Source organism: Felis catus, chromosome F2, assembly GCF_018350175.1.
Source record: "Felis catus isolate Fca126 chromosome F2, F.catus_Fca126_mat1.0, whole genome shotgun sequence".
NCBI classification, from domain to species: domain Eukaryota; kingdom Metazoa; phylum Chordata; class Mammalia; order Carnivora; family Felidae; genus Felis; species Felis catus.
This window is the reverse complement of record NC_058385.1, coordinates 74,428,299-74,447,085: the sequence shown is the minus strand read 5'-3', so window position 1 is coordinate 74,447,085 and position 18,787 is coordinate 74,428,299. Positions and strand designations below refer to the sequence as shown.

Here is an 18,787-nt window from a genome sequence, read left to right as displayed (position 1 = left end):
CTTTTTTTTTTTTTTTTCTGACATCCACTTGAAGAAGGGAGAAGAAAGTGGTTGTAGTTCATGCTGTTATTTATTAGTTTCTAGTCAAATGATGCAAAGAGTTGGGGTTTTCATGGCGCAGGGCATCTACTCAGCTAACACCCGTGCTTACTCATTTAGTGAGGCTCAAATGCCCAGGAAGTAGTGCGGGGAGCCGATGGCGTTAGGCCAACACACAAGTGGAGCTTCCCCTGTCGTTAGCCCGAGTGGAGGAGAATTAAAAACACCCAAAGCCCCAGGCCCCACACGGATCAGCAGGAGGTCTATCTGTAAACTTCGAGGCAGACGAGTTTTGTGAGCTTTCAAGAGCTCTTTTGTCCCCAAGCCGGGACTGTGGATGCCTTGCAATGTGGCTTTGCCCGTCCGTGTTCTCCTAACTAAGCCTTCCAGAACATTCCCGGTTACTCTAGTTCCCAGAGACTAATATCACAAAACCCATGGAAATGGGGCAGGTCTCAGCGACAAATGACCTCGCCGAGCTTCTGGCACTGCCCCCCGAAGCCGTATGACCTTGGGTAAGGCACTTAGCCTCCCAGAAGGCAGGGCTCAGCTCTCAAGTGGAGGTCAGAACCTCCCCTCCTCACAGCAATCACAGCACAAGATAGCTACCTGCTAAATGTGGGGGGAGTCACTCTTTTTAACTCCACTTGGGGTTATCTGATTGCACTAGGCTATGTCTAAATGGGCACGCCCCCCAGAGGTTTTAAAGTGGTGGAACTGGAGGTTCCGGGACTTATTTCCGAATCATCCCAAAGAACTCACTTTCTCTGCGATTCTCTCCACAGTTCAGACTCTTGCTCTGTGCCAGACACGGGCAGCGCAGAATTGAGAAGGGCCTAGGGGACTCCCAGGTAGCGGGGAAGTAGCACATCTCTACCTTAAAGAGAATTTTTAGACTTTTTCCCACACCCTACCTTTTTATTCTTTCCCCTCCTCACCTTGTATCACCCTGACCTGAAGCAAGAGGCAGTAATGTAAACCCAGACACCGTTCAGACCCCTTTCCCATGCAAGGATAGAAATCGCGCTAAGCAGTGCATTTACATAGCATCATGGGTGCTGCCCCATGGAAAGAGCTGACGGGAGGGGCCCTGGGGAGGAAGAGGCAGGGGGCAGGGAAGTCTCAGACCCAGCCCGGCACTTCTCAGTGAATGATTCTCAGACCACCTGCATCAGATCCCCTGCAAAGTTGTCCGAAGTGCAGATCGCTGGGCCCCGCCCCTGATGTGCTCGTCAGAATTCAACGATAGTGGGAAGGAACAACCCGAGGAACTTCTTACAAGCCGCCCCCCACTCCTCCCCCCACCCCCGGCTTAGGCTGAAAGCTTGCATCATGGGACCCAGCGTTTAGTCCTGCCCCCGACTCTTAACACACAATGAGAGATGAGAGGAGTCAGTCTGTCCCCTTAGTGTCTCTCTGGTCTCACTTCTAAATGGGGGACGACTGGAGTGACTCAGTGCCTGTGACACGCCAGACACAATTCTGATCGTTTGACACACGTCCACTCTTCCTCCCCACAACAGCTGCAGGAAGTGATCGCTATTATCACCTCCACTTTGCAGCTGAGGAAACCGAGGCACGGGAAGGTTCAATTACTTGTCAGGAGGCCACAGAGCTGGGATCTGAAACAGGGGGTCTGAATCTAGAGTCCGTCCCTTCGCCCCCACATCATATGCCTACGGACAATGGAATTCCAAGAAGCTCACGTGTTCTGAGAGGCGATGGGCACTCTCTAGGCTGAGGGAGGACGGCCACCAGATGAATTCACAGGCAGTCCAGTGCCCCGTAAGGGAACCTGCATCAGGTCTTTGACTAGATCAACCAGGGTCTTACTCATCCTACTTCTGGCCCATAAGATGGTTCTAGGTCCAACGTTTACACTGAATATACAGCTTCTGTACATGTCATGGATACCATACAAAATATACCTGGTCCGTCAAACCATGATTTCACGTTGCATAAAATGGGACCAAAGATTTTTTAAAGCAAATGCACACAAAAACGCTGTTAATTGTGGTGCAGGTGGTGTTCAGGAGCATAAACAGAAGAACAGGTGGCCAAGAGCAGGGTCTACCCTCTGCTGCTAGGTTACTGGGTTTTGAGACCGGGCACTCAGCTCACTATTGTGGGTTCCCAAGCGAGTAGCTTCGCCTCGCTGTGCCATCTGGGAGCCTCGGGATCTAATCAGTCCCCATCCGCCCCCTCTCATAGATGGCGAAGCCAAGGCTTTGGACAGGAAAGAACAGGTGGGCCGCTGTGTCTCATTTTCAGCCCATAATACGGGACCCACAGGTACACCCTGGGGTTCGTGGTAATCAACAGAACTTGGTAGACCTTCTATGGGACCAATCTGCCCAGCCCTGTCTGATTGGTTCATTGTGTGTGTTTGTGTGTGTGTGTGTGTGTGTGTCCCGGAAAAGATGCTAAAAGTAAGGCCTGCTTTGACTCTCCAGAGGCCATGGATTTGGGCATGATTCAAGGCACATACAAAACCAGGATCTGAAAGCACTGGGCTGTTTAGCTCTTTGCCAACCAACTGCACTCCGCGGCTGGTGCCAACTTGGAAGCCTCATTTAGAGCCAGCCTTTGTCCCAACCTGTCAAGGAGCAAGCGTTAACTGGGGACAGCCTGGTAATTACATGCCGAGGAGGGCTATGTGGCTTAGGGACATGACCAGGAGCCTGACAACCCTCATGCCCTCCCCTGCACACATTACTAAAACTCCCCCGGCATTTGTTTCTTCATTTTCCCTAGGGTTGTGTGGAGCATTGGAAGTAATGAAAGGCTGGTTTTGCTAGAACTATAAATGGAATCTTCGGAAAGGTTTTTAGCATTTAAAAAGAAATGGTAATGATATGAAAAGGAATAATAATGCAAAAAAAAAAAAAAAAAGCCTCTTCTTTGGCCAAGCGGCTAGTAAGTTTGCCTGGTTCTCTCTCCTTTTTTGGATTCACTTCCTATTTTACACGTCGGTATAATTTCTTCAGTCTGACTCAATATCAGTTATCAGTAAATATTTGGTCTTCCGCATTTCATCTTCTGTTCTCACCACATGGAGTTTGTTTTTGGAAGAATAGAATATTTTCAAATTTACACATCTTAGAGGCTTTTCAAACTTTAGGGCACTATTGGCTGAAATTGGTCTTGGATTATGTAATGACAATCCCACCCCATAAACACGGTATCAGCAGCTTCTTGTTGGGACAGGAGCGTCGTGAATCCAAACCCAATCACACAGGGTAGATGTCGATATTTCCCATTTTTATACATGAAGAAGTCAAGCTCAGATTGGTTAAAAATAAATCTTTCCCCAAATCGCAGAACAATTACGTGGTGGGGGTGGAAGTTAAGGCCGGTCTGACTGATTCCAAAGCCCGTTCTCTCTTCGGAAAGTCTCTCTGGATTTCTCCTTTATGCATCTCACATATTTTTCACTCTGTTTCCTTATCTTAACCTTCAGTAATCCTATCCACGCCTCTCTTTGGCTTCAATCACTTATCTGACTTAATTCCAGTGCTCAGCTCTCCTTCAAACCTGGGGTTCCAGGAGGACCTGACAGTATGTTTGAGCTTTCTGAGCAAACTTGACTTTCTTACTTTCCCAAGCTCAGGGAAGACTTCCATGGGGTCCTGGCACCGGACCTTGTTTAGAATGACTGCCTTCCTGGGGCACCTGGGTGGCTCAGACGGTTAAGCGTCCGACTCTTGATCTTGGCTCGGGTCACGATCTCACAGTTCGCGAGATCGAGCCCCATGCCAGGCTCCGCGCTGACAGCATGGAGCCTGCTTGGGATTCTCTCCCTCTCTCTCTGTCCCTCCCCTGCTTGCCCATTCTCTCTCTCTCTCTCTCTCTCTCTCTCTCTCTCTCTCTCTCAAAATAAATAAATAAACTTTACAAAGAATGCCTGCCCTTCCCGCGGAAGTGCAGACTGAACTTGTGTGGTTTTCCCGGTGCTGGTGAGACAGCTGACAGGGACGGACCTAAAATCCCTTGCAAAGGCCCACAGCAAGGCCATTACCTTTAAGCAAAGGCCCAGAGCGAGGTTTTCTCAGCCACGTTTAAGTGTTACAGCTATAAAAACATCATCGTTTCGGAAATTCCACAGGAAACTCAACGCTGTTATTGTGCAATTGAAACTCTCCAGCCCCTGAAGCCTCTTTCCACTAGTGAGCCAATGTTGTTACAGTGGGATTGTGTTTCTGTTTCTGTTTTTAAAGTAAGGAAAGACGGTTGTTCTGTTTCACGGTCTTAGTCGTGAATCCAGACATCAAAGGCCCAGCCCCCGTGGAGACGTGTGGTCTACGTCAAGGTTCTGTGAATATCACGGAGAACGAATGCTGGGCCTTTCCTTCCAACACTTGTTTTGCACAAGGGGCTGGTTCTGTGATGACCGACCGCCCACCCACCACGCGGCTGCCACAAAACAGGTTTCCTTCTCTTGGACCACTTCACGCAGCACAACGGCAGCTTTTAAGAGCCTAGTAGCACAGGGGCGTCTCCTTGCCTTCATCCCTCAAACCCGCCCTGAGCATCTGAGACCGGGCAGTGGGTGCTGGGTGGGTGGGTGGGGGGGGCTGCAAGACGGCTCCTCCTGGAGTTCACACTCAGTCCCCCAGAGTCATGCAAACCCCAGGACACAACTTGGGCCTCAAAGGAAGAGCCTAGGGTCCTGGGTGGGGGGTGGGGGTCACAGCAGGAGCACCAGGCAAACCTCCTGGGGGTGGGAGGGATGACAAAGCGGAGACCAGGCGCTTTCCTGGCAGAGGGCACAGCCTGGTCACAGCCTCTGAGGACGGGGCGTCCTGGCAAACTGAGAAGAACGGGACGGCTCATCACACTGCTCCTAGAGGCAGTGGAGACACACGTTAAGTGGCCCCCCTTCATGTTTGGGGCCATCAGCCCAGATTTCCATCGTGAAGACATTTTCCAACGCCTCATTTTCCAGACTGAGGCAGGCCCGAGAGGGAAAGGGTGCACAGGCACTCAGAGTGGCAAGGTCGGCCTCGGAATCGGGGCGGCTTTCCTGGGAAGCTGAACAAATCCTCTGTGCTAGGTCCTTCCTCAAAGGCGCAGAAGCTTCCTAGGGACCGTGCACGATCTTGTCTTCGCCATTTCCTTTCTGTTCCTTTTCTCAAGGAGGGGTTCCCAATTTGCATGAGTGTCATGCCGCACAAAATCTGGATGCGCCCCTTATCAGATCTCAGGACTCCCGGCTTCAAGCCTGACAGAGGCACCACCTCCTGCTGTCGAGCCGGGGGCAGGCGACGCAAAGGAAAGGTCCCGTTTTCCTTCGGCAAAGCAGGATGTATGTGAGGGAGGTGTCCCCGCAGGCTCAGGGTCGGCTACTCCCTGGCCGGGCACTGCTTCTTCTCAGGTCAGAGACCCGGCCTCTTTTTGGTGACTGTGGCCACCACGAATCACTTTTGGTTTCCATTTCGTGCCCCAAAATGCTTGCTTTTATCTGCTTTATTGCACGTAGCTCAGCTTCCCCAAGCGAGCAATACGTCTGAATGTGCCGTTCCACGCTGACAGGTGGCTTCTGATTCATTCTTACTCATTCTACTACCAAAGCCGTCTTTCGGCTTCGTGTGTCCTGGCACTTGTCAGCTGGAGAGTCCCAGATCTAGATCTCTAAGGGACAAAGTCTAGAGGTCGCAACGCGGGAGGCGGGGGGGGGGGGGAGTGTCTGGATCCCAGAAAGTGGCCAATTTGGGTCACCCAGCCTGCCATGCCCGAGTGCCGGGATTTCTCCAGATTTTCCTGGGGTGATGAGGGCAGGTGAAGACCCCTCCCAGGATTATTTATGTATTCTCTAGAATGTGAGCTTGCCCACGGTTAGGTGCTCAGTAAACAATTGCAGAATGAAAGAATACGTGATTAAAGTTCCCCAGAATTTTGGGTTCAGATGCCCAGCCGGCAGATGGAGTGATAAGCCCAACAGGTGCTGAATTCACCCACGTGTAAGGCATAATACTTCCCCCAAAATGTACCCTAATATTACCCCGCATCTGATGCGCCTGGATTACGGCAAACCTGCTAAGGCTGGGAACCAGGGATTTTGCTCAGTGCCCCAAAGTGCATCATCGCCTCTCCAGCCCACGGTAAGCAGCACTCGTGTGAACCACACAGCATGCCTTTCTTTTCAAAACTTCACCAAAATTACTTTCAAGGTACAGAGGATGAAAGGTAGTTACTTTTTCTCCTACCCCTGCCCCAAAGTCCCTATTAAATAGATCCCCAACACGGTGCCTGGTATTCTACAAGGAAGAAGTGCTTTGAGGACCTGCAGAGTTAGAGTCTTGGGTCCCGGTGGGTCCTCAGAACTCATGTAGCCCAGCTGTGACATACCCCGCCCCCACACACGTGACAGATGGGGACCTACAAGCCCCAGGAAGGGTAAAGAAGCTTTTATAGCCCCTTATCATTCATGAGGTGCTGCTACATACTTTTGCCTAAGCTCGTGCAGACCCCGGATTGAGGTATTCGTAGCCCCACTTTAAAGATGGGGAATGGAGGCTCACAGGTGTTCGGGGACTTGTCCAAGATCACTTGGATCGGTAGACACAATGACTAAAGCCTGAAGCCAGATCTTGTGACTTCAGCCCCAGGACCTCTGGATCTCCTCCTTCTCAGAGGAGAACGGCAGGGCCAAGGCAGGCTTGTGAATGGGAGGAGGTCACCGACCTTGGGGTTCCTTCAAGCTCCCTGTGCCACCATCCCTGAAGGGAGGAGGGCCTGCTATAATGTGCTGTTCCAGGGCACCTGGGTGGCTCAGTCGGGTAAGCGGACAACTTCAGCTCAGGTCATGATCTCACAGTCTGAGAGTTCAAGCCCCGCAAAGAGCTCGGTGCTGACAGCTCAGAGCCTGGAGCCTGCTTCCGATTCTGTGTTTCCCTCTGTCTCTGCCCCTTCCCTGCTTGCTCTCTGGCTCTCTCTCTTTCTCTCAAAAATAATAAACATAAAAAAAAATTTTTTTAAACTGCTGTTCCAAGGCAAATCATGATCTCCAGCTGAGAAGTCCCCGGGAGGGACTCATCTCGGTCCTCCCCTTCCTGGGGTTGCCTTTCGGTTCCCTGTGGAGAAGAACATCCCTCGCCTTTGTTTCCCCAGGACCAGACGGTGACTTCCTGGCCGTGCTGAGTGATTACCCATCCCCTGACATCAGCCCCCCCATATTCCGCCGAGGAGAGAAATTACGCGTGATTTCTGAGTGAGTTGGCTTTCCAAATGTTTCACAATCCCTTAAAAACGGGGAGCACTGGGGCACCTGGGTGGCTCGGTCGGTTAAGTGTCCGACTTTGGCTCTCACGGTTCGTGAATTCGAGCCCCGCGTCGGGCTCTGTGCTGACAGCTCAGAGCCTGGAGCCTGCTTCCGATTCTGTGTCTCCCTCTCTCTCTTTTCCTCCCCACTTGCATTCTGTCCCTCTCTCTCTCTATTTCTCTCAAAAATAAACATTAAAAAATATTTTTAAAAAAAAGGGGGGAGCGCTATCTGAATGGGGATCATTGGATCTTAGCTATAGTTGTCCAGTTCCACTTGGGCCCTGCTCCAATCATAAGGTGAAGAAATTGGCCCACACAGAAGATCTTAGCGCTTAATCCTTAATGCTGCCAGCGCTCTAAAACCTTCAATGGCTCCCCATTGCCTGGTGGATAAAATTCAAATTCCTTAACGTGGCTTTTGAGACCCTTTGTGATCCAGCGTCTGTTTCTCACATTGGTCTCATCTCCCACCATGCAGCATTGGTATTATAGACTGGTGCAGTTCGGGCTCAGACAGGAGGACCCAGGGTTCTAAGAAAATGTCTGATGATAAACAGAAAGTAAACAGAAAGTACTGACTCCCATCCTGTTGCCTCTCCGTGACTCAAAATGGGCCACAGAACAAATAGGGGGCTCTAAAACCCTTTTATTTAGATTCTCATTGACACAGACAAACTAAACTATCTTGGTTCTATCTCAGGGTATAATTCTACATAGTAAAGTTATTTTTAAAAGCCTCCAATTCTGGCAGATCACCTGTGGGTCCCCAAAAGATGGCTCAGTGCCAAAGCATGAGACGCATTCCTGGTTAGCTTGTAATAAGGGATACACTTAAAAACTGTTATTTCCCTATGGAGAAATTGAGGTCAACACGATCAACAATGGGTCTTAAAAAAGAAACGGCCCTACGTGCCCCAGGTTCAATCTGGTTACCCCACTCATTCCTTTGCTTTGCAACTCACCTGTCCACCCTTTCCTGTCTGTTCTTGTTCTTACAGTGAAGGGGGCTGGTGGAAAGCCATTTCCCTTAGCACTGGCCGAGAGAGTTACATTCCTGGAATATGTGTGGCCAGAGTTTACCATGGGTGAGTACATTTCTGAAATAGCATCAATAAAGCCCAATATTTATGCTAGCGGTGTGTGAGGGCACACGGCAGAAAGGAAGTTTCGAGAGGCTCACTCTTACTCTGGCTCAGTCCACAAGGAAGGGTGTGACCTTGGCGAACCCCAGGCCCTATCAGAGATTCAGCTTTCCCATCAGTAAAGATGAAGGGAGCTGAACCTTTCAGCTCCAACGCTGTGTTCCTGGCACGTAGCAATCAACATTCAGAGACTGCGATCAAAGGGACGCAGCTCTGAAAAGTCAGCCTGTCTGGGCAGCAATCCTGCCCCTGTCACTTACTGGCTGTGTGACAGTGGGCAAGCTCCTCAACACTTTATGGCTCGGATTCCTTCCCTCACCTGTCAGATAGACATCGTAATACAGAACGACAGGGACTGTAATGCACAAGAAGACCAAAGCGCAGGGCTGTTAGGACAGTGAGGTCGGGTCATACGTGGATCGCTCTTGGAAGGATGCCTGGCATTACGGTAAGTGCTCGGTACGTATTAGCTATATTCTTATCAAATCCCATCCAGAACACAGAGAACGCTTACGGCCCGAAATGCTTAACGTACCGAACCTGGCAAATGGCGAAGCCAAGCAGAAAAGGAGAAACTCTAAACCATCAGGCATGGAGAGCCTGGGCTTTCCCCTGCGGTTGGGCAGGGAGGCCTTGCAGCACGACAGGGAGCTTTGGAGGCCGGCACTCCTGGGCTGGAGTGTGCCTAGCTCAGCGACTGACTTCCGGGGTAGGAGTCTCCCACGAGACCCAGGGAAAAGTTACTTTGCCTCCTGGAGCCACAGTCACCTCCTTTGTCAAGCTACCAAGGCCAGACCTTGGCATCCAGGAAAGAAAGAAGGAAGAAAGCATCATTTTTTTTTTTTTGGAGGGAACCAGAAATAACAGCTTTCCATGCTCACCTGGTGAAGCAGAGATAACGGCTTGAATATTCTGAAGAACGTGCAACCCCACGCATTTAATCGCAGGATGATGGATTTTGAGGATAAGTACCAGATGCCATTTCTGAGCTTAGGATGATGGAGGGGAGCAGAAGTGGGGCAGTCGCTGCTTTGGCAGCCACGTTCTGAAAGAGTCAGTCACGTAAACTCCCCCACGTCAGCCGTGCGTCCACTGACCCATTGATTCATTTAGCAAACCTGGATCATCACCCGCACGCTGAAGATGTGTGCTGGCAGAGGCTCGGGTGCTGAAGAACCCAGCTGAGTAAGATGTGATCGCGGCCCTAGGAAGCTTCCAACTGGCAGAGGCAATAAATGTCTTGAACACACAGAACCGGGAGAGAGGCGCTACAGAATGGTTATGGAATGCGACGTCCCAGGAGAGTGCCTTGCGATTCTAGCTTTACCACTTGCGGACATCGGGTAACTTGGACCAATTACTTGCTCACTCTGACCCTCAGCATCCTCATCAGTGAAGGGGAGACAAAGCTACCTGTCTTAGGGGGTTCAGATGAGGATCAGATTTCACGCGCTTAACATGCCCATAATTAGTATCCACACGTGGCTATCGCTGTGGATTTTAGTGTGTTCGTTCTTATGAGTGGACTTTCACCTAAGGATTTGGGAGGATGAATGTCTGTCAAGACACTAAATTAATTAACACACACCATGCATGGTGCAAAACTAAGGGGGCAGTTGAAACCTCAGGCCGAATCAGGATATTCACAGATCGTCCTTGGAGGCCAGGACATAAATAAACAGCATCCGATTATCAGGCTGTGGTCTTCTCCCAGCCACAGAGCTCCAGCGACCCGTCTGCGTGGTCTGGGGATGCCACAGGAGACAACATAGTGAATATGTCCCAGCAAGCGCTAATTCAGACCTGGGGATTAAATAAGCCAAGGTTCACTCCCTGAAATACGGAAACTGTTAAAAAGGATGCATAACTGTTTCTCAGTTCGCCCCGGCCAAGTGCTAACAAAGCATTTTCTTCTTCCATGCGTATTCAAGGGCACTGGCTCTTGAACATTCCATTGGAAAGCCGGATCACGGTACTACAACTGCTTTATTTTTTAGATTTTTACAATTTTTTAGTGGTGAGCAACAAAAAAAAAAAAAAAAAAAAAAAGCAAGAAACCCATGTCAATGTACAGGAGTGCGATGACAACTTCGTTTAAAACATGTGGGACGAGGGAAGGCAGCAGGGAAATGTAATGAATGCCTGGCGAGGTGGGGGGGGGGGGCTTGTGAAATTGGTGGGACTAGGCATCTTTCTTTCTTTCTTGTGCCCACTTATACACTCACAAATACAAACCAGGCTTGAAAATGCGGACACAAAGACAAAGCCAAAACAGGCAGGGTCCCTGCCCTCGTGGGGTGGTGAGGGAGGGGCAGGGTCATTACGGTACAAGGGACAGGTACCTTATCATGTTTGGGAATGCTTGTATGTTATATGATACAGACCGGGCCCAGTCCAGCTGGCATTCGAGAACAGGATGAGAAAGACCCTCATTGCCTTGTGCCCTCATTGTCCAGTGTAATACCTGCTGTGCAGTGGGCACTCGGGAATTTTATGTGAAAGATTAAAAGTATGAATGGGGGGTCCCTGGGTGGCTCCATCGGTTAAGCACCCGACTCCTGATTTCGGCTCAGGTCATGATCTCAGAGCTCGTGGGTTCGAGCCCCACGTCGGGTTCTGTGCTAACAGTGCAGAGACTGCTTGGGATTCTCTCTCCCTTTCTCTCTGACCCTCCCCTGCTGGTTCTGTCTCTCCTCAAAATAACTGAACAAACATTAAAAAAATAAAAGTATGAAGGAAGGAAGAAAGGAAAGAATGAACAAAGAGTCCATCGCCCTCCTCTTTTCAATCCCAACAGTTTTGTATGAACTTGAACTTGCTCTTAATTTTGGTACCACCTGCCTGTGTGGCGGGCAGGGGGGGAGGGGGCGTGCTCAGGACCCTCACACCGTCTTTCTCCTCCCCAGATGGCTGTTTGAAGGGCTGGGCAGGGACAAGGCGGAGGAACTTCTGTTGCTGCCGGACACGAAGATGGGCTCCTTCATGATCCGAGAGAGTGAGACCAAAAAAGGTGAGGCGTCTCTGACTCCTCTTGCCACGCGAGGGCTGACAGGGGCACGTTTTGTTCCCGGCTGACTCGGGCCCCGGCTCATCTTCCCGCCTCCCAGGGCGCACGCAAGCCCGTCCGATGGGGCTGAGCTCCCTGCAGCCCACACAGCCCCTGGGGAGGCCAGCGTCAGCGTCAGCATTGGGAAGCCTAGAGGCAGGTGGCCGAGACCTGGCCGGGAGGGGCCACCGGCCAGACTCAGTGAGCTCCGCAGGCTTCCGCTGGGAAATGTCCCCATCGCCTGGGAAGGAAAGCCGACACGGGTGTAGGCAGCCCCGGGCCAGAGCGAGCAGGCTTCCACCTGGGCCTGGCCTGTGCTCTCAAGCTCTGGGCCTTGAGCGGGGCATTTACTTCTGCCATGGCAGCATTCTCCTCGACGGTGCCACTCGAAAATAATCTTGCTACACAGGAGACCTTCATTCAATACTGGTTCGCACTGTGCCCTCCGATGAGCTTAGAGAATCAGGACAGGCAGATGCTTACTCGCACACACTGGCTATGATTGTTACTGTTACAACTTCCTTACGGCCCACATGTTAAGAAATTCAGCAAGGGGCGCCTGGGTGGCTCAGTCAGTTAAGCATCTGACTCTTGGTTTCGGCTCAGGTCACGATCTCATGAACCATGAGACATGGTTCCATGGCAGCATGAAGCCCGCCTGGGATTCACTCTCCCCCTCTCCCTCTCTCTCTCTCTCTGCCCCTCCCTCTCTCTCTCAACATAAAGAAATAAGCATTTAAAACAAAAGAAATTCAGTGGAAACAAAATAGCGGCGCTCTTGGTCATGGTTCAGAGACGGGCTCTGAGCTCCAGGTTTGGCTGTAAGAATTCCTGGGAAGGCACCTGTCTCGCTAACCCTTTCCTATAACGTGGGATTAACACTAGGAAGGTGCTTAGCACGGAGCCCGGGAGGTAGTAAGCACTTTAACTCACAGGAACAAAACACTTAACAGCTAGGGCTTCCCCATACTAAAAATAACACCTTTTTCAAAACAGAAGACATGTTCACAGGTTCTTAGCCTGTTTCTTGTATAGTCACAACCAAAGAAGAGAAAACGCGGTATCTGAGCCTATTTCCCACGTACCTATGAAAGGCCAGCGCGGCTGGGTGCTGGGACCTTTCACTAAAATGAGCATCAGCCTGACTTTAGAGAAGCATGGACCATATACACATGATTAAAAAAAAAAAAAATTCAAGAACAACTTTTGTCTCAAAACCTCGAGGGTGCTGGGGGAAAACAAGATGAAAAAGCAGAAACCAAACTTCCTGTGCGTGTCCTGGCGGTCCCCGGAGGCAGGAGACCCAGACTCACATGGAACTTGTAAGCAGGCGTGGCCAAGCGAGGGAAGAGTCCAGTTTGGGGTGCCAGGGTTGATCTAAAAATAAAGACGCTATCAGGCAGAGCTTCAGCCGAGCCCGGGCTGGGGCTGGGGTGGGGGCGGGGGCTGGGTATGCAAAGTTCTGATCATTTTCCACCTGCCACCTTTGACCCGCTCACCATACTTCTAGTTCCTGTCTTCGTTACAGGAAGACACATGTTGGGCTTCAGAGGGCAGACCTGGGGCAGAGAGAGGAACGCCCATCCGAATGTTCGAGGAAGCCCGTTCAGGACAAGGGTCAGACCCCGGAGCTGCCGTTTCCAGGCCGCGTGCCTCTGGCCATAGCACTTAGGGGCTCTGAGCCTCACTTCTCCATCTATAAAAAATATCGGGCGGCGACACATCCCGATCTTTCTAAAAACCGACAGAGAGTATTGTTTGGAAATAGCTTAGCCCCCAAGCAGCATGTACAGACAGCAAAGAGTCAGTAAATGCTAGTAACCTCCTCCTCTCACTGCGTCATGAACATTTTCACTCCTGAGACCCAGAAGACGGAGCAGAAGGGACTCTCAAACATGACCTAGGCCCCAGTCTTTCCGCTTGGGGAAATCAAGGCAAAGAGAGGTGAAGGCGCTCACCCGAAGTTCTACTTGACTAACCCACACTTAAGGAAAAACAGCACGTTTCACATTATTTCTTAAGACTACCCAGAAAAAGTCTCAACTGCCGCTTATTCCAAATTTCTGAGAAAGCTGAGCATAAGGCAGAACCAAGAGGGAGTAGGGACCGGGAAGTGGTATGACATACTCGCCTTGATGGGACAGGGAGGGAAACGCTGTGCGCCTGGGAAGGGCTTGAGAACAGCTACGGATCCTGACCTGCAGGGCACAACCCAGCTCGGATCGTGTAATTTCCAGAAAAGGACGTGGGAGCACCCCGAATGCTAACCTCACAAAGACTAAGCAGGTGCCCCTGAAAACCTGTTTGCAGTGTGGCTGCTAAAGGAGCAGGCTCCCGTGGTCTCTGCACAGTGAGCTACGTCCCCAAAGGTGGGGTTCTGGCGTCTGCTCCTCCAAATCCGGGACTGCACGTCCGGGTACTCTGGCTGTATCACAAGGTTGAGAAAGTCTCTCCGCCACCGTGGTGGGGGGCTCTTCGGCGGATCGCCCTCAGCGGGGACATGTGGGACGTCTCTGACCTGTCCTCCATTTCCGGCAGGTTTTTATTCCCTCTCGGTGAGACACAGGCAGGTGAAGCATTACCGCATCTTCCGCCTTCCGAACAACTGGTATTACATCTCCCCGAGGCTCACCTTCCAGTGCCTGGAGGACCTGGTGAATCACTATTCTGGTAAGAAACACCCCGTCGGGACGGATCAGGGAATACCCCCCCCCCTTTGCTAACTGCCCTGCGGTGCCTGTGTCTGGGATGTGCACGGGTCACCGATACCTGCCAGGTGATCGACTTTGCTGTCACCCCGCTTTCTCAACGCCCTCTGTTCTTGTTAATGCAGACCGTTAATTTCACACTAAAACAGGCTGCCTGTGAATGCTGCGTAAGTGGTAAAACGCAGCTAATCTCAACCCCACCTTCCTTCTACCTGCAGATGAAGAGAATTAGCCTGCCCCAATATTTGCAACCACAGACAGCTGGCACTTCCTGAAGTGGACCACATGTTTACGGGCCCCCGGTGCTTTGCTCCCTCTTTCTGTCTGGCCAAATCTTCCTTAGCCTTCAAACCAATAGGAAGCCACCTCCTTTGATACGCGTTTACAGGACTGTCCGCCTGCCTTCGGCGATTCCCTAGAACTGGGTCATTCTGCCTTGCGACCCAGTGAACGGTGTCCTAGTGTGGGTTTCCCAGAAAGCTCTTCAAAGCAGGGCTGAGCTTTGTTCATTCGGACATGCTTCCCGGGCCCAGGAGAGAGGTCCTAGTGTTCCACGCTGGCCAGGATGGGGAGCGTCCCCTCCACGATGGCAGAAGCAGGACAGGTTTTGATGGAGGTGATGGGTAAGAGTAGTCAGAAGAGTTCAGAGGTAGACTGTGAAAGGCCAGAATGCCAGGAGGTGACATTTTACACGGAAAAGGGAGAAATGGTAAAAAGTTCTCTCCAGAACCTCCGTGTTCACATCCCAGATCTTCTGGGCAGCCTGGGCTGGTTGCTCACCTCCGTACCTCATTTTCTTCTCCACGTAAGGTCCCTACTCCTTGGGATGTTGTGACAAATCGTCGGCGGGAGCGCGGGGAAAACACTGAGGAGAGGGCCTGACCTATAAGCGGGCCGCTGCTCTGTTCCTCAGCCAGGGCGTCTCCTCCTCCTCCTCCCCACCCCCCTTCCCCTGCCTATCGGAGGGAGGAAGAAAGAAGTTACCCTCACTCCATATGCGTGTTCCCACATCTGGGTTCCGGACCTCACACCCCTGGGTATCTTTGCTAGCATTCTGTAGGCTGTGGGTCTTGAAGGGCATTCCAAGGTTAGAGGAGCCCACAAGGCCTGGGTTATCACACAAGACCAGTGAGAAGGGCAGGGCATGGAGAAGGGCAGGGCATGGAGAAGGGCGGGGCATGGAGGAGAAGGGTGAGGTATGGAGAAGGGTGGGGCATGGAGAAGGGCAGGGCACGGAGAAGGTGGGGCATGTAGAAGGGTGGGGCATGGAAGAGAAGGTGGGGCATGGGGGAGAAGGCGGGGCATGGGGGAGAAGGCGGGGCATGGAGAAGGTGGGGCATGGAGAAGGGCGGGGCATGGAGGAGAAAGGTGAGGTATGGAGAAGGGTGGGGCATGGAGAAGGGCAGGGCACGGAGAAGGTGGGGCATGGAGAAGGTGGGGCATGTAGAAGGGTGGGGCATGGAAGAGAAGGTGGGGCATGGAGAAGGGCAGGGCATGGAGAAGGCGGGGCATGGGGGAGAAGGTGGGGCATGGAGAAGGTGAGGCATGGAGAAGGTGGGGCATGTAGAAGGGTGGGGCATGGAATAGAAGGTGGGGCATGGAGAAGGTGAGGCATGGAGAAGGACAGGGCATGGAGGAGAAGGGCGGGGCATGGAGAAGGCGGGGCATGGAGAAGGGTGGGGCATGGAGGAGAAGGTGGGGCATGGAGGAGAAGGTGGGGCATGGAGGGGAAGGGCAGGGCATGGAGAAGGGCGGGGCATGGAGATGGGCGAGGCATGGAGAAGGTGGGGCATGGAGAAGGCAGAGCATGGAGAAGGGTGGGGCATGGAGGAGAAGGCGGGGCATGGGGAAGGGCGGGGCATGGAGGAGAAGGCGGGGCATGGGGAAGGGCGGGGCATGGAGGAGAAGGTGGAGCATGGAGGAGAATGGCCTCTTGGGAGACACAGGCCCAAGCTGCAATCTGGGCACTGTGAGACCTTGGGCAGAGACTCCACCTCTCCCGGGCCATGGAAGGTGGATGGAAACAGTTCCCTTGCAGGTGGGTGCGATGACTGTTCATATAATGGGTGCCCTGCAATAATGTAATGTGTCCATCACAGCCCGCAGCGGGGCAGATTCAAAATAACTGATACCAAATGTTAATTCTGTGATACCTGGAAACCTAGCAGCTTAGCTAAAAATGAAAGAGGAAGGGAGTCCTGGAGATGGTCAACTTTTACTGATTATGAGTAAAGGTTGGTTGTGGTATTTGGCTTTTAATAACAATCATCCGAGAGGTGGGGAGACCATAAGTTTTGCATAGACAAAAGCAAACACGGAAAGGAGGCTGCCCCAGCAACGATGTTACACCCTGGGAGACCCACGAGGCTTCCAGGGCGAGGGCGCTCAAGGTGCTTGCTCTGGTTACAGGAGCAATGCCTTCCAGAAATGTGCCCCTGCTCGCTGCATCGGTCCGTGGTTCACACGCATCAGCCCACTGCTGCCAATGGCCGAAATACTTTCTGTGCCCCTGGGTGCCCCATGGTGGACACAATGTGGCCAAGTTGACCTCCCACCAGAGTGTATCTAGAGACGCTTATTTATTACCTGGTGCTGTTTGTAAATGTGTTAACATCGTGAAGCCTCGGTTTCTTCATCTATAAAATGGGGACTGCACTGCCTCTTGGAAGATTGTTGTTAGGGCCAAAAACAAAACCAGGAGCGTGGGATGTCTGGCCCCAAAGGATCTGGTGCCTGGTGGTGACTGAGAGGGCAGATGGAGCAGGACACAAGTTCCCAAATATGGCCAGGGAAACGAGGGGCTGAAAAGGGGGACCCTTGAACGTAGTAGAGTCATTGGGAGCCCAAGGGTGGGAGAGGAGTGAGCATTCTGGAAACTTCTGCGGAGTGGAGAGAATAAGGTGTGTCCAGACCCCAGATGCACGTGGGACTTCTCTCTCCTCCACTGCAGAGGTAAGGAGTTGCCTTTGGAACAAGTGCCTGGTTCTGAGTCCACGAGGCAGGTTCCGACCGCATTCCTGTGACCTTGAGCAAGTGACTTGACCCCAGGGTTCACAGCTTCCTCCTTCTGGAAGTGGGTGTAAGGGTACTGACTGCTCAGAGCTGACGTGCTGCTGGCTGAAATGAAGCGCTCAGGCCAGCTCAGCGCCGGGCTTGGGCTGCGTGTGCTTGGGAGCCTCGGTGCTTTTTCTCTTGGCCCGGATTCTGGCTCGCCCTCAGTGTTAACCTCTCACACCCCCACCGGTGCCGTCTACTGGCACTGGGTGGCCCCAGCCTTTATGTCTGGCTCAGTCTCCCTCACCTCCTCATCCTCTGTGCATGTGTATCCAGGCTAGGGAAGAGAGATTTCTCTTCATTTTTTCCCTTTTTCCGCTTTCCCTTGTTTGCCCTTATCTTTGTCTTCTTCCTCCTTTATTCCTGCGTCTTTTCTTTTTTTGTTCTGTTTTTTACTTCCTCCCCTCCCTCCCCTGCCCCCTCCCTCCTACTCTCTCCCCTTTCCTTCCTGTCTTCTTTCCACATGTCTTTTATTTTCCCGACGTCCTGCCCACGGATGAGCTGCTTGGCCAGGAGGACGCGCCATTCTGCAGGCTTCGGGGACAGGCATTGGACACCCTGCGGTTGATGGAGCCATGCCTGAGCTGTTCTCACTTGTTAGCCTGTTCCTCTCAGTGCACAGTCAAGGAAACTGAGGCTCGGAGAGGTTCAAGGGGATTCGCTAACAGGGGCGAAGCTGAAATCCAAACCCCAGCTGAGTTGATGTTGGATCCTAATCTTAATGCCCCACCTGCACCCAGCTGAGCCCAATGCGTACTCAGGGCGTGTTGGCATTTCTCACACACTCAGGTGGGCGCGTGACTCTCCGCCCTGCCACGCCTCTTTCCTATGTTGGCCTCAGTTTCCCCATGTGAACTCGGGCACTGTACTGGATGGGTCCCGCATCCCAGGCTGGCTGGGGCATCCCGGAGTCACTGACCAGGCGTCTGCCTCTCTCCTCAGAGGTGGCTGACGGTCTGTGCTGTGTGCTGACCACACCCTGCCTCACTCAGAGCACGGCCGCCCCGGCAGTGAGGGCCCCCGACTCGCCTGTCACCTTGCGCCAGAAGACGTTTGACTGGAAAAGGGTAGCCAGGTGGGGTGTCTACGTGTGTGTGTGTGTGTGTGTCCCACATGAATGTATGAACCCCAGACCAGTGTGTGAGCCACACCGCTGAAAATAGGGCAAGCTAGAGCCAGCCCTGTGGAAAGCGGAGGGTGGGTGCTCTGAGCAGGTGCACACCCATAGAACCCCACTGCCCCCTGGGAGGCAGACCCAGCTTGTGGCCTCACAGCGATCACCTTTTAAGGGATATCTGTCGTTGGGAATTGGTGAGCTATCTTAATCAAACACCGATCCAGACATTCCACTGGCAAATTCAAGGAAAATCAGAGATCAGAACTGCCTGGGAGAGGAATAAAACTGCTCTTCCTTGTAAATATCATAAAGAAATATTCATTCAAACTTGCAGTTGAGAGGTGTAGCCATCCAAGCAAATGGCGGTTCAGAGAGGTTACGTGATTTCTCCAAGTTCACACAGCCACAAATGTAAGAA

The 18,787-nt window shown here is 52.2% G+C and overlaps 2 protein-coding genes across 13 annotated transcripts in view; one reads left to right on the top strand and one right to left on the bottom strand.

The window, feature by feature from the left end:
• Nucleotides 1–18,787, bottom strand: part of TG (thyroglobulin) — a 259,920-nt gene that overhangs the window by 76,341 nt on the left and 164,792 nt on the right. The window lies entirely within an intron of this gene.
• Nucleotides 1–18,787, top strand: part of SLA (Src like adaptor) — a 37,967-nt gene that overhangs the window by 16,999 nt on the left and 2,181 nt on the right. For 8 of the 9 annotated variants that reach the window (XM_045049600.1, XM_045049601.1, XM_045049598.1 and 5 more), the window contains 5 exons: nucleotides 7,150–7,249; nucleotides 8,301–8,387; nucleotides 11,351–11,454; nucleotides 14,029–14,160; nucleotides 18,195–18,327. In XM_045049600.1, coding sequence (XP_044905535.1) covers nucleotides 7,150–7,249; nucleotides 8,301–8,387; nucleotides 11,351–11,454; nucleotides 14,029–14,160; nucleotides 18,195–18,327 — 556 coding nt within the window. The remainder of the gene's footprint in view (nucleotides 1–7,149; nucleotides 7,250–8,300; nucleotides 8,388–11,350; nucleotides 11,455–14,028; nucleotides 14,161–18,194; nucleotides 18,328–18,787) is intronic. The other variant, XM_019823166.3, reaches the window with a different exon arrangement.